We start from the raw sequence: 24,494 nt of genomic DNA on the forward strand, positions 1-24,494 counted from the left end.
ATTTTTCGAAAAAGAAGCGAGATTGAACGGCAACAAAAATAGCACCAAAACTTGTATTTCATAAAAACTTTTATTTTTCCGAGCTTTTTTTTTTAATATTATTTTGTTTTTAATTGATATAATAGTCGTTGATTTAAGTCGTTTGTAAACATATAGTTACAAAATATTAGTTTTTATAGGTCGTCGAAAACACTTTAGGGAAGAAAAAAGCCAAAGGATCAAAACTTTAACTCCAAAAGAAGAAAGCTATCCTTATCTGAGATAAATAGTAGGTTCATCATCTAAAATTATTCGTAATGCAAAATGATTCGAAATGATTCGAACAAGAAACTCGTGAAAGAATTGGCCCAATATCCATTCATTCCAATATGTTTTCGGTTGAAAATGCTGGTTTCTGAGATCATGAGGGGTACTTTTAAGCCGACCAAAGAGCTTAAAATGGATCTTAAAAAATTTCCAAAGATAAGCAAAGCCAGATCTAGCTTAAAAGAATATAAATTAAGTGTTCGAAGTTTGAGAAAAAATTCAGTTTAGCAAAGAAACCATGGGGAAAAGTGAATACAAGGTAGAAAAAGCACTGAAGTTGGCCCAAATATACGTATATAGAAATAGATCCTGTGATCCTGAGGGAGCCAAATTTTTTTTTTTGCAAAAACTTTAGATCTTATTTAAAACGACTACCAAATAAAAAACACAATTCCTTGACACATATTTATATCTAATAATCATGCTGAGACAAGAATCATGGTATGTGCATGCCTTTCGTAATATGGAGGTGGTAAAGTACCCGTGCTGGAATCGGTGATGAATCAACATGTCTTTGTTATTATATAATAAAACAGTAATGCTGCCTTATATGCAATAGAAAATTGCGTTGATTTGTGTATTTTCATCAGGGAAATTACCCAAAACAGACCAGACAGAAAGCTCTAAGGTGTTTTAAAACAGTGCCTTTTATACAATGTTTTCTCTTGCTCAGTCCCCAGATATGAACTATGGTGAAAATCTTTAAGGAACAGTTAAAGAATATGTTTCTAATACGAAATCAAAGAAAAAGCTTGATATTTAGGGGTCCTGCCAGATTTGTGGAGATAAATCCCCCAGGAAAGACGCGATAATAAGGTTACATTTTCTGGCAGGACTTTGAGCCTTTTTTAATTCCTTTTCTTTCGAAATATTTCCAACTGAAGCCTTCAAAGCATACCATTTCTCTCGGTTAAGTTGAATTAAGCCTCAAAGTTGATATAATAGTTTTCTAAACGTTCATTAGAACCATTGTTTTAACAAAAAATCACAAAGAAAAAAAATGAGTGGTTATGGTTATGCTATTTTAAACGCCGCAGCTGTATGTGTATGTACATCGGCACGGACCTATCTATTGGGTATAGGACAAGGCTCTGCCGCGGCGCTGCCACTCACGTACACGCGTATTACAGTGATTCGTACCAATACCAATATAGTGAAATGTTCCGTTTTGCGTGCGTTTTCACACACAAACGCAGAAACGGCTCGTTAATTGTATAGGTGCCGAGCCCTGATGTACATATGTATGTACATATGCTGCAAATTTAAAATAGAGCTTGGCCAGTTTTTTGTAAGTGCATCTAATAGTTGGGACTATGTAGTTGTTAGCACTCAGAACTAGAATTTTGATAAAATCGTTACAGCTGACATAAAACCCATGAAATATATATAATATTTTTATTATATGTACATATGTATGTATGTGCTTACACATATATTTACGTCAACACGTACTAAATCGAATCGACGTCCTTATTTAGATGAGGTATTTACAATGTTCCTATGCCTAGGCTAAGAGCCTAGCCCATGTTACAATACTTAGCTAACTGAATAACTGAAAAAACAGATGTAGCCTTATGAAAGAAGCATGCAGTATAGCCTTATGGGAAAAGCATGCAGTGAGAGCGAGAGAAATTTCTGTTCAGAACTCGTCTTTAGCTGGAAACACAACCATCTTTTGCTAACCTTTCAGATGCAATTTTGCTGCCTTACTGGCTGAGTATGCTGGAAAACATATTTACATATGTACATATGTATGTCTCAAGTGGTGAATCAGAAGGATTTTTGCGTATGTAAGTACATACATATCTACATTGCAAACATTTTTCGAACAACATTCACACATACATATGTACAGTTGTGTTCAATGAAATAGTAGTGCCGTGCCACACAATTTTCTCAACTATTTTTGAGACCCTTCCAGTCTTTCGAATTGAACAAGTGATACCTTTTTGGAAAGCCTGAAAAGTACACATTAGAACCCAGAAAGAATCCTGGAACATTTGCATTCCATCTTCTTGTTTTACATGACTTTAGAAAAATACCCATGAAAACTGCTGTTCAAAAAAATAGTAGTGCTGGGTGCAAGTATTAAAAAAAAATTAAAAAACAAATTAAATCAATTCAAAAAAGTTACCATTAGTAAGCTTAGTTTATATATTGAATATTTTGATGAAAGAAATGTTTGAATATAGCGGTACTTTTGTTTTTGGAGCGTAGAAGTAATCAATGAACGGTCCAATATGGGAGACTTTAGAATTCGACTAAAAACTAAAATCAGGAGGTATAATGAAATTCAAAACTAATTTGAATGTGCTTTTACTGTTATACTAAATAGTTTAACCTAAGAGAAGCACCCTGAAAAATGATTTTTTATGCGAAAAAAATTGTCTTTTAGTAGAAGGTCGAAGATGGTTGAAGGCAAGACCAAGGTCTTCAATATCCTCAAAAGTTATGAAAACAATTTTATATCGCTCTGAAAGTGTTTTGATAGTTAATACACGACTGATTACACATTATTTAGTTGCAAGAGGTCCCCGGAAGCTACGCGTTTGAGAATAAAAGCACATGGGTACACGACTCATGATTTGAAAAATGAGGACATGAGGCATGTGGACTGGGCCGTGTCACAGTCCGAAAAATACTTTTGACAGATGAGTGTAAAGTTGTTTTATATGGTAAGAAAGACTCAAAAGAATATGTTTGGTGTTCACAGATATCTGATAACTGCCCAAATTCTTGAAAAAAACAACATTGGGCATGTTGGGTTGACCCTTATGGGCTACAGCCCATATAAACTCTTACTTCCTAGCCTTATACTGACGTATTTCATAAAGTGGTGTGTGCCAACATACTTTTTAATACAATACAGTAATATTACTATTGAAAAATGCCTATCAAAAGGATCTGTCATCAAGATAATGATCTGAAACACGCAAGAAAGCTCGCTAGGAATGGAATTTTATCCGAAGAGGTCGACACTTTCCATGTCTTGCTCAGTCTCTAGACCAAAATCCCAACGAAATCTTATTGTAAAATGTGAAATGTGTTATTACTATTACAAATCCGTCAACCAGAGCACAGTTTTGCCAAGGTGTTTAAGAATTATAGTCTCAGATCTTATTTAAGCTTGGGCAGTACCTTATTTACACATGACAGGTGGGCGTAAGGCCATAGTGAAAACAAATTTGATTAAAAACTACATATTAAACCTCAAGAAACATATAGAACATGAAACATATGCACTAATTCCAGTTTCGTTGTTTTTTTAAATTTTCTAAAAAAACACTACTATTTTATTGAACAGCATTTTGTATAGGTATTTTTCTTAAGTCATGTAAAACAAGAAGATGGAATGCAAATGTTCCAGGATTCTTTCTGGGTTCTAATGTGTACTTTTCAGGCTTTCCAAAAAGGTATCACTTGTTCAATTCGAAAGACTGGAAGGGTCTCAAAAATAGTTGAGAAAATTGTGTGGCACGGCACTACTATTTCATTGAACACAACTGTATGTACATATTGCAAACTATTGAAAACATTTCTGACCAAGCTGGAGATTTTCCGAACAGTACACAGTACTATCAATTGAAAAGCAGGCCTAAAATCACACATTAGCTATAATTAAATTAATGAAAGTGGACGCTGTCAAGCTGAAAGTATTTTCACGCTTATCTTAGCCTAGACAAGATTATGTTGGGAAAGGAAACGCAAATACTAACCGACTAGTCTAGTCAAAAATGGTGATGAATCTGTCATGCGCAGTAGACTTCTACCTGATACTCATTCTCTCGCGGTTACTGTCAGTCTCGCTCTCTGAGCATGTGTGCCTTCGCCTGTATACACAAGTATTTTGACATTTTGCCTTTCTCATATGTACTAAAAACAAAAGTTCTAAGGGTGTTTCACACACACTTGCAATGGCGTATATTTATGTGCCTGTACTCGCATACAAGCTTAGTTAGTAACAGCAACTCCATCGATAAGGTGAACTGAAATGCCCAACTTAGAAGAGTTTACAAAGTCGTAGTACACATTTCAACGCTTTTCAATTCGCAGCGGAACACACAAATTTGTGCGCAGTTTTGCTTTTTCCCTTTCTAAAGTGTGTGCTAGGAGAAATGGCATAAAAATCGGAGTTTAATTCGTATAATCAAAGATATTCGCTGGCAACCAACTTCACATAACTGACATGCAACAATAGGATACGATACAACTAGCCACAAAGGCAACGGCAACAGAAAAGATATGCGTATACAGAATTTTGTGCAAAATATGATTTGAGTCAGATACTTACATATTTATGTATGTACATATGTATGTACATATGTGCATCACATCCAAGACGCGACAAAAGTACACAGACTTATTTTTTTCCGCTGAACATAAAAAAAAAATAGTGTATGGCACTACTGTTAGGCACTCATTATTCATAAAATTAGTTTTGAAAATACAAATCATTGTTGTTGAGTGCTGATTTTTGCTTACGCTCACAAAAACAATAGTAGTGTAAATCCTTCTGTGCAGTGGTTCTTTTAGAAAAGCTTTTAATTGCCCATCTAAAGGGAGAGAACTTTTTGTTTAGTCTTCCCATCCCTATCGTGTGACAAGCAACAATAATAGTCGTGTGAACAACTCGAACTATAATTTCGGTACTTCTTATTAATTATTGAAATTAGCTCTACTTACATATACTGTACTGTCCCATATTTGTGTTAAAATTGATAACTGACATATAAAGGTGATTTACAATACAATACATTTAATCCGGGCGAATATCTACATTATTAGGATTTATAAATGTCCATACATACATATGTACATACAGATGTTATGTGTGAATGCATGTACATATCTATTTACCAAACGAATTACTTTCAAAGTTACTGTCGATCTGCATATAGAGCTAGGCTTTCAGCTAAATCACTTTAAATTCTGGACTCAACGTATGTATGAAATAATATATCCTAGATCGAAGACTTTTAAAGTTATAATAATTTAGGTGAAATTTGCATACCAGCTCCGTTTCCATTATGTCTTTGAATCCAAAAGAATCCAAAACGCCTTCGTCAAATATTCAATTCGCATCTCGGACCAATACGATGAATGCAGCTCATACGCTGGCGCCATTACCTGAACATTATTCTGGGGTCCCCGACCAGTTTAGTCAGTACCAACATCAGGTGGCTGCACCTGATCCGATATCTGAAATTGCCATTGAAAAGCTTCAGCACATTGTAGCAGAAAATGCTTTAAAGAGTCAGTTCCAGATAAAACAACAACTGAGAGACCAGAATCAGCAATTCGCGAAATATGCGAAGTCGCACCAGACACAATCCCAATCACGTGTTCATTCCCAGTCCCACTCGCAGTCTCAATCTCCGGCACAGGAGAGCCAGAGCCAGCTTCTGCAAAAGGTAGATCAAATGTCAATGTATCGTCAGCATCATCTAATTTTGGGCAGTGCTCCCACTTCCACTCCCGCTCAACCACAATTGCAGGCACAGTGCAGCCTGGTGGCATCTCAATCTCACTCTTACCCCACTAATGGCAGCATGCTGTCAGTAAGGAGCGAGCAGCAGCTGTGTCAGATATACAATTCTCAGCAACACTCCGATTATATAATTTCCGATTATATGGACAAAATTGCAACCCGGATTAGTTTGCTTGAAACAGAGTTGAAGTTCGCCTGGAGGGCATTGGATTTGCTGTCCACGGAGTATGGAAAAATTTGGGTTCGCTTGGAGAAGCTTGAGAACATATCAGTGGAACATCAGTCCGTTGTTAGTAATTTGATGGGTCTAATCAGAGCAGCAAAGCAGCAACAACTTCAGCAGCAGGAGGACATGGAAAGCCAGAAAACCAAATTTCTTGCAGATGAGCAATTGCTCTCACTGCCACTGGAAATGGACGAAAATGTCAATATTGACATGGAAATGAGCGTGCCGACGTCTGATCAGAACTATGAAAAAAATATCAGCTTGGATGACATTGGTCCCACAACTTTGATGGGACATCGGGACTCCGATATATTTATAAATGCAGCTTGTGTATTGGAACACAATCAAGATGATCTTTTTCTTAACTACGACAGTGGAACTTTAGATGACAACAATCTGGATATCAAACGAATGGGAATCAATTTCGTGAAAAGCGACAGAGCCGCAAACGTTTGGCTATCTGATGTTGACATCCACCGTACAAAGCCACGAAAGAAACTTTATTCTGATTCTGATCTAATAATTTATGAGCAACAGCAGACTCTGGCTAACAACGCACGTGCTGAATTACTACAAGAATTTCTGAACGGACAACGGGTTTTAACTGAGGTTGCATCGGCCTCAGCATCATCAGTTCTATCCACGCCTAACAGCTTTCCTAACTTACCACAAATAGTGAATACGGAGAGGCCCCAAAGTCAAAACCAGAACCATAGCCAAATGACCCATTCATACAGCCAAAGAGTTCAGGAAGGGGAACCAATCGGACATCCCAGCTATGTCTCTAATGAACTTGACGACCTTATCGAGGAAGTTACGTTTTTTCGGTTGGCAGCCTCTAAAACGGGAGAAGGGGGAGACCAAGTCGTGCCTATTGAGGACACTGGAGGAACACAGCTTCTGTTAACAAATAATAATGAAATGAACGAAACTTTTTATAAAACACTCAATGAAGCATATCGTGATAATGACTTGAGCTCGGAAATTTCCAAGGTTGATTCATTATTACAGCATTCAGAGGCTCACGAGCACTCAACGTCTTCCTTGATGATGATCAATAAGGGCAAGGAGGATGATGGCACAGGCATCAGTGGCATCTTTAATGCCACAATAAAGGAAGCGTCAACTGATTCCAGTCCTCCAGCGACCATTCACATTAACAGAGATTCAAGGAAGCACAGAAAAAAAAAGAAGCACCAAAAGAATGAAATGGAAATGATAAATAATCTGAAATGCATTCTTGCGCAGTCACAATCGGCAAGAAGTTTCCATACCACCGTCTCGAACAAATTCGAGAACAGCAGTGCATTGAAAGATTCGGGTATGACTGAAGCAGAAACGAGTACAACAAAGGCAAATAGCTTTGGCTACTTCTACGAGGACAACATATCTATATTAGACGGCATAACTGAGACTCTGATAGGGGAAATCAATAAAATTTCAGATCTGCAGTCACTAAGTGCTTCTCAAATCGGTCATATACGGCAGACCATTCGGGCAGAGGAGACTTTTTTTCAAAGACTTAACCATGTCGACAAGAAGTTGACCCTACTGTTACTCAACCCTGTCACCTTGGCTGAGGAGATACGACGCCTGCGCATCACAGATGCCGATAAAAAGTTTATTCTTGTAATGAAAAAGTTTAATAAAAATATTGACACACTCAAAAAACTAGTTGGCAATTCAGTGGACGATGACAAGGACAAGGGCAAGGTAGAAAACAAATCCAAGTCTATATCAAAGTTAAGTCCAACATCCTCCATTCAAGACCTCACAGCAAAACTAAATGTGGGCAATATTAGTGCACAGCTACTCCGGAACAATTCTGACCTGGACGAACAACTTAAGCTACTGGAGACACAAGAGATTGAAATAAACCGCAAGAAAAAAATTGATAGCATTGTACAGAGTCATGGAGCAGAAGTGGACAAGGCCCAAACTCATGGCCAGGCCCATTCCCATTCCCATGCCCAGATGGATAATACTTTTCAGCTTAACAGCAACTTGGATCTAAGTGTTGTTTATGGCAAAAATGAAAATTTGTCCAATTCATCGAGGAATATTTACAATCAGGATGAGTATATTCAGTCCTTAAAGAAAAGCCTGGAACGTCACAATAGCATGCTGTTCCTACTTCATCTGCAAAATCCAGAAAAACATAAGGTTACAAATGAGTTTACCGATATATTAATGATGGATCAAAGTCGATCCAGTCCCAGTCCTCCACCGCCTGCGCCGAACGACAATCTGGGAATGGAGGCATCGGTGGCAGAATGCTCGTCTCGCGGACAAGTTGAAGCCGATCAACAGAAACAGGCTAAATCTGATTCAGGGCTGTCTTCGATGAGCGGCTGGTCACCGAATTCCCCGGTAACCGTTGGCATACAGAACTGTAATCTGTTTGCTAACAATATTAATGATAGAAGCACGGCAACTTTCCAGCTAGCATATCCTGCAATGGCCTCAGGCTCAGATTCCAATTTCAATGGCACTGATGCTGAAAATCTAAGCCCAAAACAATGTGGTTATACATTTTCGGAGGAGAACCTGAACTATATTCACGAGCTTTCAAAAAATATTCCAATTTGCTCTGCATATGAAAACCAATCAATATTCGATGTCAATGAGGCTGCCAGACAAATCAGTAAATTTTCCACTGTTGATGAAATGTTAGAATGGGACCAACAACAAAATCTACGGGATCAGGAGGATGTTACAACGCAACAATTACTTAACAAAGACCGTATGCCGGACCTTTTAACTAACCAAACTCCGAGTACAACGCCTAAGCCATCGCTCAGAAAGAATCCAAGAACGCATTCCGGAATAGGCAGCGGACTAAATGAGAATGAATCAAAGTATTGTTTGAAAAAAAATGATACTGATCATGTGGAAATCAAAGAACAATGCCGCAAACCACATTTGACCGATAGACTTGTGTACTATCCATCTTCAAACAATATAACCGACTATAACAGCAGTAACAATTTGGACTACTTGGGACATCAGCAGCAAAATCAATCACAATATATGATTCAAAATAGAGCTACCAATTCAAATTTTACCCTGATTCCCATGCTGCAACCTTCATCAGTTCCAGTTTTAGATCCAGGTCCTGCAGCTCAGATTCACTTTAACGGTGCAAAAAGGCTTGAGTGTATGGAAATGTCGGTCCCAGTCCCACCTACCACCATAAAGTCACCGAAGGTATGGAAGAAATTGAGTACTTTATTGCCAGAAAATCTAAAGTTAAAGCGCTCAGCTAAGTACAATCGATCACAGTCATTACCCGGTGATGTTAAAAGTCAAGGCAATCAAAGACAAGCTCGTGGCCAGGCAGGCTCGTATCCGTTAATTTCGTATAAGCGCCCTAATGGAAACGGAAGTCCCGGACAGCTATCCAAACGTTTACAGAAGCTACCGATACGTCTCATACAAAAAACTACGGCTCCGCACTCTGTACGACGTCTGTCAGACTCCGACTCAGCTGGAGGTGCAGCTCACGCTAGTACTGATACTGGACCACCGAAGAAGCGCTCATTTTCTTCTAAGATGAACCATTTAATGCAAAAAGCAAAGAACTATAAACGGAACAGCAGTGTCCTGCGCCGCGGCTCGAATATGTCCGATACCGAACTAGATCTTCCAGGCTTTACTTCATCGGATAACGAGGATTGTTCTTTATACGAGCGCCAAATAAATCAACAAGATATATCTGCCGGAATTGGGGCCGTTAAACGGAGAACAAATCAAACGGAGGAATGCCATAAAGATGATGACATTGATATTTGTAAACTGACCCAACACTCTGGCGCCTATGATGGTGGCCCTGCAATTGAAATGGATTGTCCGAATTTATTCGCTGTCGTTGGGGACCTCAAAAAGTTACAGCTTACCCAAACGGATGCTGTTCTCATTCCATGCACGTCGTCTGAGCTTTTGGAACGTGACAAAATGTGCAATAGTGCTGACATGTTTAAAAAGATGCCTGAGATTCTCTTGGAAACCAGTGAGATGCCAACATGCACGTCAGCAGAAGAAAATGCGAGTTTCCAGTCACAGGCGAACATTCAAAAAGTAAGCTCAGTCTCTATTGATGATAAGAGCTACGACGTTTCTCCTCCCTTTATCGAGATGTGGAATAACACTGAATCCAATGTCCCAACACCGAAAATGTCGGGAACACTCGCAGCTACAACTACACTAGATTCTAAAGAGCACTCACCAACCAAAACTACTGCCACTACGGTGACAAACAGCCGAGGTGCGGGAATATGGGTTGCACAGCAATCCTTGGACATTCCAAGTAATCTAGGATATGGATCAAGAGAAGATGACGACTGTCGTAGTCAGCATTCCGGTCGCACACTCTCGTCTTCTCGTCGCCAAAGCACCGAAGATAGCATCGACACAGATGATGAATACTTTTGCTATGAGCTTCGCCAGCTCGAGGAACTGGAGCATCAACGAACGTCGCATGCTGACAACATAACTAGCGAACAAAGTGCGGACAATCAAGTGTTGTTCTCGCAGATTGGACAGCTGCTGCATACCGATGCTCCTGGAACAAACGTTGACTTTGCAGAATCGGAGGAGGCCCATGTTTATTCACCGGATAAAAGTGTAAAGCTGCAGATGTCCAAAGTATTGAATGAGCTCAAGAACACAGTTAAACTAGAACCAGAAATAATTTATGGCAGTAGCTTGATTAGACCAGCCGACACAGTGGAAGCATTAACAAGGTCAAAACCATCACGGGACAGGTTTGAAGTTGTCTGTGACATGCATAGCGCATGGCAGGATGTCAATGGCGATTTTCAGCAGGAAATATCTGATGTGGAATCTCATGATGAAACTGAGGTGGCTGCTCGGGAAGGGGAAGGCCTACTGGCAACATTGCCCCAAGACACGGGGAAAAAACAGCAATCGAAGCGATACAGGAAGCGGAAACGTGTCCAAAAAACAAATAAGCCCATGGTTACCGATCATATTGCCAGCTCAAGTTCTTCCTGTGCTTCAGAAAACGAGAACGAGCAGAACCAACGTTTTATCAGTGACGCAGCATCGGGATCAGAACAAGACAAAGGTATTTCCGTAGAAATGTTTCAAGAATCATCGGACTCTAGCGCGACATCAGGACCCGATACGCCAGCAGAGATGAGTGATGATATGGAAAAGGATTTGAGCCTGGAAGAAGGGTGTCCAAACAGAAGCTGTGGTGTGTCTAATCCCGGGGTCTTACCAACTGGAAACCAACAGTCGGTGGACACGTTCAATACCGTTCCAGCGTCTGCATCCGTTCTAGATCAATCAAATTATCAATGCAACAAACAGACATCATCTCCTCAGAGTGCTCGGGGATCATTTTCATCTCAACTGCGTCCATTGAAGCCAATAAGTCAAGAATCAATTGTCGAGGGATCCCAGGCGGTAGGTAGTAATGGCGCCACGGCGGGTCTTGGCAGCAGTAAGTGGAAGCTGCTTAAAACTCTTAAGGAGCGTAAGATTGAGGAGAAAAATAATCAGGACAAAATTAAAGAAGAAGAAATGGCCAAAGACAGGGAGAAGGTAAAGCTAATCGTATATACATATTTACATTGTAAAAATCTCAAATGATGTCCTCGAATTGCAATGCTTTAAATAGGTGAATTTCAAATTATCATTTGAAAATGTTATTTCAATCGAAATATACATACATATTTAAATATGCCTTTTTCATTTTTTATACCCGGTACTCGAAGAGTAAATAGGAATATTTTGTTTGTGGTCGAAAGTGGATGTATGTATGTAACGCACAGAAGAAATATATGTACATATACATATGTGCATATACTCTTGATTAGTATCAAGAGCCGCATCGATATAGCCATGTCTGTCTGTCCGTCTTGATGAGCCCCTGGATATCAGAGACTATAAAAGCTATAAAAGCCACCAAATTTTTCAAAATTTCGCCCCGCCCCCACAAAAAACGAAAATATCTTGTATTCATAATTTTCTAGATAAGAGAAAACTGAAAATGCGATTCCGTGGGGAAGGACCATTTGTATATACATACATCCAAATGTATCTATTATAGCCAGACTGATGAAATTAATTTGCAGTGCTGTACGGAGTCAGAATCTTTGCTTATGAATGTTATATCTCCCACAGCCACAATTTTTAAGATAGAGGAAATCTAAAAACGCTATTTCGTAGGGAATAACCATATCTATCAGATCACTGAATTGGGATTAGATTGAATCATTATTATAGCCATTCCTTCTTCGTGCTGTGTGCGGCTCTAGGGGAGGGTGGCCAGCTTAAAGGGCTTTTTGGCGGGAGAAGTGATGTAGACGTAGATAACAGATGTAAAATTCGAAAAAACCGCTAAGGTACATTACATATGGTCTATGTATATACAGACAAGATGCAAGAAAAAAATGCATTTGAAAAAAAATTGTATGGCGTTATCTATCTTACTCTGAGTACCGGGTATAAAAGTTGTAACGCGTAGAAGCGTCCCACAAACGTTCCTACTAGTTTTAAATGATATATATGGTAAATAAATATTAAAACGGTACAATAACGATCTGTTACATTTTTTATTGTATGTAATTTATTATCAAGAACGCTATGAATGTATAGCATTCTATTCTGGACGCAATATACATATAATAAACAAAATAATAAGAAAAAATATCTTTTACAGAATGGTGGTGGAACTGGAGATGTTGGGATACGGACCAATGGCCATCCCGGCGATAACCCTTTCTATAGCAATATCGACAGTATGCCAGATATACGGCCCCGTCGAAAGTCTATACCCCTTGTTTCTGAATTGGTGAGTAGCAGCTAACTTTTATGCTATTTTCTTGTCGTTCTTCTCATAATATTACTAGCCACAGCCCAGACATAAATAAATATGTACGACATGTCATGAATACGTTTAGAAACATTTGTGGATTTATTTGAAGGGTTCTGTGAATCCTTTCTGTGGATGCCCCTTTTCATACCTATTTTTTTTTTTTTTTTTAATAAATCTTGTTTCCTTTCAACAACGATTTAATTAATGATTAATGTTAATGCCCCTTTATATAACTATTGTTATTTAAAAATACATCTTGTTTCCTTTCAACGATGATTTAATGGACTGCAGGTGCTCAAGGTACAGAACTACAGAATTTTGTTCCATACTAGATTATAACAAGTTCTCACTAGCAGTTATTAAATCTAAAAGCATTTACAATAATCACATACAAATTAAATAATCACAAAGTGGAGTAATTTTGTTGTTTTTTTTTTTTTTTTAATGTAGTTATGCACAGTAGATTACGAGTTACGCCACTCTTATGACTCCACTACAACACAAAATTACAAGTCTGGTGCCCCTTTGTGTCATTGAAATTTAGAGACTACTGACATACTTAATAGGAAAGGTTTAATCATCTACTTTATGTCCTGTCTTTGGCTATAGAACCGTTTGTCGCCCTTGTGTGTCCCAGACAGCAATGATTAAAACATAAAAGAAAACTAAAATTGAGATAAAAATTCGCACAAAATCAAGAATTTGTTACTTTAACGCTTTAATAAATTTATGATTTTTATTATCTTATGAAGGGTGTATATCGATTTAACATACAGAGCACTTTAGCATAAGGATCAAATTTCACGAGCTTTCGATAAAGATGTTTGGTTCCTATCAAGATAAATGCAGCTCATTTAAATTATTTGTTCGAACAAATAATATGATTTCGTACCAGTATATTTATATTGTACGCATAAACGATACAAACAGATTTGTCAAACATACATATTATTACTGTTATTTAAATACATATGTATGTACATTTCCAAGCCCGAATGTAATTACATATTGAAAATTGATTTTAAATTTCATTTGAAATTATTGAACAAATGATAATTCCATTGGCAGATGTATAAGTACATCAAGTCCATTCCGTTTATGCATATTAATAGAAAATGAGAATTTTTTATTGCCAACGTTATGTTATATGCAGTTCATGAAAAAGTGTAAGCCCTTGCATTTCAATTTTATGCTGTTAATAAAGCTAACCCCTACGCTAACGAATGCTTCTGTCGTTCGACGTACTTATTGTGTAAAATACTATACATTGAATTGGGTGAGATTATACTATTCTAACTTGTTATGGAATCTGAAAATTACTATTCTGGGTTTTGTATTTGGACTCTAGTCTTCTACTGTATGAGCATGAGTGAAACTTGCAGTTACGTACAATATAAATGATTTCTGATTCTTCTGACCAACTGTTATCAGCAACATCAGACGCACACGATAAAGGAACCATGTACTCTATTGAATTTGCATAAATATACCCCGAACACGGTTGGTAGAACACTGAAATACGCACATGCAACACATAAGTCCACATTAAGAAAACCAGAAAAAAAAATGAATCAAATCAGTCTTGAAATATTTGTAAATTCGAATCGATATACATACATATGTATATAGTTAGTTATCGTAATATATCAACAATTACAAGCATAAGAACAAATTAAAACGAGAAGGGACGTGTGAGACGCTTCTTACGCGTCACAACTTTTATACCCGGCACTCAGTACTACATCTGCACCTTAGCGGTTATATGTCAAATTTTACATTTTTTCTTCATCTGTCATCTACATCAACAACACTGCTCTCGCCAACACGCTTCTTTAGCTCGCCACCCTTTCCAAGAGCCACACACTGCAGAGTCAGGGCAGAGACGCGGCAAAGACGCGGCAGAGCCAGAGGCAGAGAAGTGTCAGAGGCAGAGGCCTCTGCCACTGCGCGAAGCAGAGTGTGAATGAGAAAATGTGCAAAAAACAAATATAAGCTGCGGGACGGGGTGGGTTTGGCCACTGCAAATTAATTTCTTCATTGTGGCCATAATAATGATCCAATCGATCCAATTTGGTGATCTGATAGATATGGTCATTCCCTACGGAAGATTTGGGAGGTTTTCGCCCTTTTGCGGAGGCGGAAGGGGCGTGGATCATTTTAGAAATACACTTGTAACAGTGTGAGCATACAGAAGTCTGGATGCAAAATTTGGTGGCTCTAGCTCTTATAGTCTCTGAGTACTAGGCGCTCATCAGGACGGACAGACGGACAGACAAACAAACAGACAGACAGACATAGACTCGGCTATTGATGCTGATCAAGAATATATATACTTTATGGGGTTATTCGCACAAATACAATATACCCTATTTACTCTTCGAGTACCGGGTATAAATAGTAAAAATCATGTTTTGTGCACCCTAATTGATATCTTAAATGAGTATTTCTTTGATTTTATTTGAATTTGAATTTGAATTTGCATTCTGCCTGTTGACGCTTCGTGTTCTTATTAAATATACTAACACATTCACTTATACTTACCTAAGAATATTCAGTAGATAAAGGCTGAAGTAGCATAGATAACTTTGAATTGAATTTTATGATACGCAACACATCCAAAAGTTTCTTTCTGCTTAATGAAAATATCGAATTATAAAGTGTGCAGATAACTTTGAATTGAATTTTATGATACGCAACACATCCAAAAGTTTCTTTCTTCTTAATGCATATAACGAATTATAAAGTGTACTTATACAAAGCCTAATTTATGTTTGACTGACTGCAGACTATGGCCGCCACAAAACGAAATGCCGGACTCACATCAGCAGTTCCCCGAGCAACGCTTAATGATGAAGAGCTTGTAAGTGGGCAGCCACAAAACTGCGATGTTATTGCTACAGATTTAAACATTTTAATCGGAGCTTTTCTCAATCCCGATACAGAAAATGCACGTCTACAAAAAAGCACTTCAGGCTCTGATCTATCCCATATCATCTACAACGCCGCATAACTTTTTGCTCTGGACGGCAACGTCACCAACATATTGCTACGAGTGTGAAGGCCTACTTTGGGGAATAGCGCGTCAGGGAGTGCGATGCACAGAATGCGGAGTGAAGTGCCATGAAAAATGCAAGGATCTGCTAAACGCCGATTGTCTTCAGCGTAAGTATTTCGAGCAAAACCCTTATAGGCGAGTAAATCATATGTTAAATTGCTCACAGGTGCTGCCGAGAAGAGTTCGAAACACGGTGCCGAAGACAAAGCTAATTCCATAATTACCGCCATGAAAGAGCGCATGAAGCAGCGCGAGCGAGAGAAGCCCGAAATTTTTGAGTTGATTAGGTAAGGTTATATCTACAAAATGGTTTTGACTAGGGCGGATATGTGCAGTTGCGACACGAACTGGGCCGGACCGGACCGTACCGTACACACAATTTCGAGTTTTTCTCCAAGACTCGCAAGACTTGTTTTAGCTTGAAAGGGGGGTAGAACTACATTTACATATTTAAATTGTGTATATACATATATATATATATACATTTAGTATGTGTGTGTATATGGAATGGAACTAAGCTGAAACGCGAAATTATTTGTAAACGGAAAGCAACAATTTAAAAGAAACAAAATGAAATATAGTAAACACTACCCTGGCATTCATCCACTAGAGCCGTATTCAGCGTTGAGGAGAAGAGTCACACCGGTCATATGAAGGCTGTGAAACAGAGCGTCCTGGATGGCACAAGCAAATGGTCGGCCAAAATAGCAATCACAGGTTTGAGATAGATTCTACAAAAACTACATAAGCTGAAAAGCGTCTTCCTTTTCTGTTTCAAATTAACTTTGAATGTATGTGAGTTTATTTGCAGTCGCATTTTGCATTCGAATGACACAGCTGTGTTACTACTCGTATTATTTTAATGATAACTAATTATATACGTGTGATTGTATTTAACTGTGTTTTTTATGTATGTGCCAAAATGTGTAACATGCATGTACGCAATATAAATATACACATTTGTATAGAACATTTATACTATATCGATGTATTTGGATATATATATATATATATATATGTATACGTCCTCTTTAGATACGGATTGTACATGTATGTATGTACGTACACGACGTGGTTGTTAGCACAGGCAGAAAAGGAAATAGTAATCTTCATATGTATAAGTCAGATATACATACTTATATTGTAACATAAATATATACTTTTTTAATATATGTTACTCTAGTTTATATATATATATATATATATATATGTATATATATGTGCTAACAACCACGTCGTGTACGTACATACATGTACAATCCGTATCTAAAGAGGACGCTGTTTCAACATCAGATCAGCTAATACATTTATGGCTGACTTACTATTTAATGTATAGTAGAATACATTTGGACCTTCCAACGTTAATGTTAAAAACAAAAGATACTTAACTGCCGAGCCTTGCCGGTGCTCGTCCCACTCAAACGGCGACGGGGTATACATGTTGCTAATAGCCAAAACCGACCTAGAGGACTATTGGGAGCAAATAGAGCACCATTAAGGAAAACTATAGCTTTAAATTAGATCGAATTTGATAATTTTTATTGGGTCACCAAAGAAACTGAACAAGGAAAAACGTTAGATATGTATGTACATACATAGGTAACTTAAATCATCATTACGAGTGCGATGGCCCGCCTAGCCATAGTCAATCCGATAACTCACTTAATGTGTTGATATTTTTAACCTTCTTAAATAGAGTCTTCAAATTAACGAATCATACATATGTAATCGATTTTAATTTAAGGATGACATTCGGTGTGGATCCTGATACACACATAGATTCATTAGAACAGGCTGAGCACGCAACTGTTGAGGGAACATCTAAATGGTCATGCAAACTAACAATTACAGGTACACTTTTAAAGCCACTTCGCTTTTAAACAACAATTTATGGTTTCTATTAAGTAATATTTTTATTTGTTCATACTCCATAAAAAAAGTGCTTCGGCACTGAATTAATATAATTTAGTGTAGCTGTTCGTCTTTAATCATCATGCCTGAGGCCTTTTTTGTAATCGACCTGTCGTTCCCATATCAGTTTAAGTTTTTTTAAATTATTTTTTTACCTATGTATATTCATATGAGTAATCATACCCGCATTCGTACTTTATTTTAAAAGTTCCTGCTGATATTGTTGTGCAGCAAAAGTTTATTTTCCCTTACTACTAATTTTTTAACGATTGTTTGAGGTCCGTTTAAATACAATATTATTACATTTTTATATGTACATGTGAAATGAAGACGTCAAATGATAATACGTATCCGTATTAACAATAAAGCAAAGCTATCTTTGTCATATCAAAGTTGTGAAACCCTTTTTAGGTCGACCCTCCAATTAATACGAATGAAGTCATTTTGACTTTTTACGATTTTTACGATTAGTAAATCTGATATTAATTTAAACCCCTCATTCACATTTAATCACAAAAAATACATACATGCATACATTCATCACTAATTGTACACATTAATGTGTATACAAAATGTAAATATTTAAATAATGCTCTTGCACTATTCGCAATGCCTAACTACCTTGCGCCGCCGATTAACCATCGATGGCTCTCACATATATTACTCCCATCTAGACGGTTTCTATGTTTCCCTTTCAGATGTTTCTTACATAGATACGAAAAGAAGAGTCTTTATAGGGGTTTCAATGCTCATGAGTATATTTTTTTGCTTTGGAGCTCTGGTTGGATCTCATGCATGGATCTTATTTGTTATTATTAATATTTATCTTTATGATAACAATATTAACAAAAGTCTTAACAACTGTATACTCAGTCGTTCAAATACATTTTATGTGTGTTTCCACTTGGATCAATTGTTTTGTTTGTTTTATGTTCGCTTTGACCTAAGAGCAAACAACAGGCCGAATTGCAAAAAAAATAACCTATGGTAAATTTGTCGTTTTAACGGTGATGAGCTCATGAAATTGATTAAAGCCAAGTGAAATAAGAATAAGCTTATACATACATAATGTATAGATTTTAGTACAAAACAAAACAACAAATGAATATTTCTCTGTACCCGTTGTCCCTGTCCATCTATCATATCAGATCTAAAGCTTCCAAACTGAGACTACTTGTAGTCGAAGAACATTTAAACATATTTACTTAGATAGATAAACTTGGCTATAGTAAATCACACCCTGGAACCAACCCTGGAAACAACCCTGGAAAATTGTATCCTACTCACATATAATATTACATATACCACACAAAATCTAAGAGCACGGTGCATGTTTTTTTTATTCTTCCAAGTACTTCCGTTTAAAAATTGAATTGATTTACAAAGCTATTAGAGGCCTGCTATAAGCAAAGCTTTGTTCGGATAGTTTGAAGTATTTGCATGAATAACTTCTTAAACTATGCATATGTATATGGCTGGGTGGTCTGGTTAATACTTTTAAAATAAAAATGTTCCGATTGAGAAATGTAAATCTAATTGCATGAAAGTGGACTATGGCGGGGATTAATTTGTATGTATGTAAATGTACATATTTACATATGTATGTATGCAAGTATCGTTTGACAACCCGAAAATCTCCTAATGTAAGAAAAAATGTGTTCACTTATTTGCTTTCAACAGGGCTTGAAAAATTATTGTCTAAAGGCGGTACCACAAAAAGGATTTCGCTTGTCGTATTTTTTATATTAGTAATTAACTCTGCCATTCTTTTTAGCATTATTTGTACAGGGAAACAAGACCAACAAAAGAACATATTTGAATAACCCTAAAACAAATGATACAATTTCAATAATCACATTTTTTCCACTTGATTGAGACTTTTAGGTCAGGGCTTTAGGTCAAGACCAAGACCTGTCTATTGAGCATAGCAATAGGCCCTGCCGCTGCACACTTATTACAGTGATTCGGACAAATGCACAAACGAAAATCGGCGCGTGCTGAGCCCTGTTTTAGATAGCTACAACTATAAGCTAAGATACTAATAAATAATAAACTTCATTTATTAAGTGCACAGGCTTGGCTTTCACGGAATAATTATTAATTCAAAATTGTTCCTTTTAAACGAAAACGATGGACAGACGTGTTAATGAAAAATGGTCGTAAAAGGCCAGATTAGGGACAACGGGCGTAGTTTTTTAAGTTTTGTGTAATATTATCCTGCCTGATCCCTGCACAGTAAACATTGTTACGAGTATGTATGTACATACATACATATGTCTTTATGTATTTATAAGTAAATATGTACTTGCATAATGTTGAAGTTCAATTGGTCTATCCCTTTGCCGACATATTTACATATGTATGTTTAAGTATGTACATATGTATACAAATATGTGTGTGTATGTACATATGTATACAAATATGTGTGTTTATGTACATACATATGTACGTAATTGATGACAAACACTTTCTAATCTACATATGTATACTATTCACATTTCTTAAACTTTATATTTAACTTTATATACATACATATGTATGGTACTAATGTAAAATACTAACCTTTTTATTGTGATCAGTATATTCCACAAACACCATACCGTTGTCACTTGCATCTTACTGACTAGCTACCTTATGTACATATTTGTATATACTTATATTAACTGATAATGTATGTACATGCATATATGTACATATAAAAATACAGTGGAGTCAGCAGCACGGCATTCTTACTGCTGATATGATTTTATAAAATCGTATATGTATTAAAAAACTTCCGTTTTTTCTCTTCTTCTTTCTCCCTTGAAAATCAATACTGAACACTGAAAAAAATTGGAATTCAATTTTCAAATGCACATAATGTAAATCTCAAAACGATTTTCTTCGTTTCAAACCCCAACAAATTATTAAAAAAAATCAAATAACAACCTCAAAATCATCGAAAATTTCGCAATCAAACAAAAAATTAACAAAAAATCGAAATTATAATCCATCAACCCATCAATACATCAATATTCTACATATTACCTGAAACATTATAATGATCAAATCGGTCCAAAATCGGATTAACAAACACCCGAAATTGTGCGAAATTTGTGGATTGTGGTGTTGGAAACGAACGAATTGCCATATATGTATATACCTATTTGACCTGATATGATGCAGTGATTTGTGCTCAAGGCCTGATAGCGAAGGATAAAAGCGGTACCAGTGATCCATATGTGACGGTGCAGGTTAGCAAGGTGAAAAAACGAACGCGAACAATGCCGCAGGAACTTAACCCTGTGTGGAACGAGAAGTTTCACTTGTGAGTACTTGTCCCAAAGATTCCTTTACCTTATTGCTAAATCGAATTGTTTTTACACACGTGTTTAGCGATCCAACATGTATACTCTTCAATAAGTGACACATGGTTCAAGAAGTCCCCGAGTTAAAACTGAAACAATTTTTGTTTTCTTATATGTACATCGTACCCATGAGGCTTTATTAAATTTTTAGTCAAAGTGGTTGTGTGCAACGCACAGAAGAAAACGTTTTAAGCCCCATAAATTGTACATATGCATGTACCTATACATATATTATTGATCACCATCAATAGCCGAGTCGATATAGCCATGCCTGCCTGCTCGTCCGTCTGTCCGTCCATCCATTCCCATGTGAAACTTGTTTTTAGAGACAACCAGATCTGAATTCCTGTGATATCACACTGATTTGTTTATTTATTTGGACAAGAGTCTATAAAAAAAAGAATATTTTTTTATTTTTTGCTACAACTTATGAACATTTTTACTTCCTAACTGATTTGAAATTTAGTTTGGGGACTTATTGAACCATGTGATATTACTCATAAACCAAGTACACAATAAACGCACACCCCAGCTTGCTTGACTTTACGCTCTATCTATAAAACATTCAGTTTTCTAGTAATCTGTCTAGACCCATAAGTTCGAAAATTGTTACTTATCTCAAACCAATGATGCATATGTACATATTTTGTATATGTACCAGACTTATTCCTTAAATGCAAAACGGTGATGCTGATATTAATAAACTACAAAAAAAAAACTCATACATTTACAAGTATGTGTATCAATTTTTTTTTATACCCGGTACTCGAAGAGTAATAGGGTATATTGTATTTGTGCGAATAACGGTTGTATGTAACGCACAGAAGGAAACGTTTCCGACCCCATAAAGTATATGTATATTTTCATTGATCAGCATCAATAGCCGAGTCGATAGAGCCATGTCTGTCTGCCCGTCTGTCCGTCCGTCCGTCCGTCTGTCCGTCTTGTTTGTCGGCTAGTTCTCAGAGACTATAACAGCTAGAGCCACCAAATTTTGCATCCAGACTTCTGTATGCTTACACTGAAACCAGTGTATTTCAAAAATTAGCCCCGCCCCCGCAAAAGGGCCTAAACCTCCCAAAAACCTTCAAAACAATTTTGAAGATAAAAGAAAACTAAAAACGCCATTCCGTAGGGAATGACCATATCTATCAGATCATCAAATTGGGATCCGATTGGATCATTATTATGGCCATAATGAAGAAATAAAATTTGCAGTGGCTAAACCCACCCCGTCCCGCAGCTTATATTTGTTTTTTGCACATTTTCTCAGAGGCAGAGGCCTCTGCCTCTGACACTTCTCTGCCTCTGGCTCTGACGCGTCTTTGCCGCGTCTCTGCCCTGACTCTGCAGTGTGTGGCTCTTGGAAAGGGTGGCGAGCTAAAGAAGCGTGTTGGCGTGAGTAGTGTTTTTGATGTAGATGACAGATGAAGAAAAAATGTAAAATTTGACAAATAACCGCAAAGGTGCAGATGTAGTACTGAGTGCCGGGTATAAAAGTTGTGACGCGTAAGAGGCGTCTCACACGTCCCTTCTCGTTTTACTTGAAAATATGTACACACATCTGTTTGAAAATTATGGAACATTTAGCTCTATCATGCGAAAAACCCTTTTGTAGCCAAGATGCAGCTGAGAACAGTGTCTGCCTAATGTGTCTGCATAAGATTTGTATATGTCAAAATATACGTATTTATTATAATAATTATTGATTAATTAATTATTAATAAATAATTAATAAATAATTATTTATGTGTCACTGTAGAATGGTTATCTCTTTCGTCCTCACTACTTCTCTTCAAATAAATCTTTGAATGTAGTCTTTCCATTAACAGAAAAATGTTTTCTTTCCTTTTGATAAGCTTTGTATGCACTTAAAAGTAAAGCAATGCACCGAGCTGAGACACTAAATACTGAGATGAAAAATAATCAAAATAACAGTCAATAATAGTGACCTAAACTAAACTCATGTACGGTATTGATTCTTTAGGCAAGTTTGGACCTACCACACCCCCACCCCACCCGCACCCTTTCTATTCAATTAAAATGGTTTGTTAGGTTTCGATATTAGTGTTAGTGTTTCAGCTCAATGATACTTAAATATCAACTGCAAATGTACAGAAATACAGACATGTGCATGTCTAATTGTTTTCGATCGTAGAATAATATTATTGATTGTTATTATGTTGATGATGTCAAAATTGATGATTTGATGGATATGCAGCGAGTGCCATAACTCCTCTGACCGAATAAAAGTTCGCGTTTGGGATGAAGACAATGACCTTAAATCGAAACTACGTCAAAAATTGACTAGAGAGTCGGACGATTTTTTGGGACAAACAATAATTGAAGTTCGTACGCTTTCCGGGGAAATGGATGTTTGGTATAATTTAGAGAAGCGAACGGATAAATCAGCTGTTTCAGGTGCAATAAGACTACACATATCCGTTGAAATAAAGGGTGAAGAAAAGGTTGCTCCATACCATGTCCAATACACCTGTCTGCACGAGAACTTGTTTCATTATCTGTGTGAAGAAAATAGCGGAATGGTAAGTATACGATATCCAATATAGAACATAGAAGGATTGTCTGTATATTTAAGTATATTAAATTATCCGTTTTATGTAAATATGTAGGTTAAATTGCCAACGCAAAAAGGTGATGACGCATGGAAACTCTATTTTGACGAGATCCCCGAGGAAATTGTCGACGAGTTTTCCATGCGCTACGGGATCGAAAATATATATCAAGGAATGACTCATTTTCATTGCCTTTCTGCCAAGTATCTATGCCCTGGTGTGCCCGCTGTGATGAGCACACTTTTGGCCAACATTAATGCGTACTATGCTCATACCACGGCTTCTTCTGCTGTGTCAGCCAGTGATAGGTTTGCAGCTAGTAATTTTGGGGTACTTAAAAATATAAATATACATTTAGTGCACATATCAAAGCAAGATTATCGTTTCAGAAAGAGAAATTTGTCAAATTGCTTGACCAACTACATAATTCTCTCAGAATTGATCTGTCTATGTACAGAAATAACTTTCCTGCCTCGAGTCCTGAAAAGTTAATGGACCTTAAGTCTACTGTGGATCTATTGACCAGCATAACATTTTTCCGTATGAAGGTATGTGTTTTAATTCTAATTCGATATCAAATTACCAATGCAATTACCAAGGTACAAGAGTTATCCAGCCCACCGAGAGCGAGTACTGTTGTCAAAGATTGTGTGAAGGCTTGTCTAAGATCCACTTATCAATTCCTGTTCGAAAACTGCTATGAACTTTACAACAGAGAGTTCCAGGTAAGTTTCAGTTGAC

General features: G+C 37.1%; 1 protein-coding gene across 15 annotated transcripts in view; it reads left to right on the top strand.

Moving 5' to 3' along the window:
• LOC117902979 overlaps positions 1-24,494 on the top strand; it is a 40,461-nt gene that overhangs the window by 10,326 nt on the left and 5,641 nt on the right. For 4 of the 15 annotated variants that reach the window (XM_034814650.1, XM_034814655.1, XM_034814654.1 and 1 more), the window contains 11 exons: positions 12,709-12,840; positions 13,156-13,164; positions 15,650-15,724; positions 15,807-16,026; positions 16,086-16,206; positions 16,530-16,636; positions 20,996-21,137; positions 23,399-23,723; positions 23,811-24,083; positions 24,143-24,301; positions 24,353-24,478. In XM_034814650.1, coding sequence (XP_034670541.1) covers positions 12,709-12,840; positions 13,156-13,164; positions 15,650-15,724; positions 15,807-16,026; positions 16,086-16,206; positions 16,530-16,636; positions 20,996-21,137; positions 23,399-23,723; positions 23,811-24,083; positions 24,143-24,301; positions 24,353-24,478 — 1,689 coding nt within the window. Of the gene's footprint in view, positions 1-4,267; positions 5,247-5,302; positions 11,589-12,708; positions 12,841-13,155; positions 13,165-15,649; positions 15,725-15,806; positions 16,027-16,085; positions 16,207-16,408; positions 16,510-16,529; positions 16,637-17,663; positions 17,771-20,995; positions 21,172-21,205; positions 21,999-23,398; positions 23,724-23,810; positions 24,084-24,142; positions 24,302-24,352; positions 24,479-24,494 lie in introns of those variants that run through there. The other 11 variants (XM_034814647.1, XM_034814648.1, XM_034814649.1 and 8 more) reach the window with 11 other exon arrangements.

Source organism: Drosophila subobscura, chromosome dot, assembly GCF_008121235.1.
Source record: "Drosophila subobscura isolate 14011-0131.10 chromosome dot, UCBerk_Dsub_1.0, whole genome shotgun sequence".
NCBI classification, from domain to species: Eukaryota; Metazoa; Arthropoda; class Insecta; order Diptera; family Drosophilidae; genus Drosophila; species Drosophila subobscura.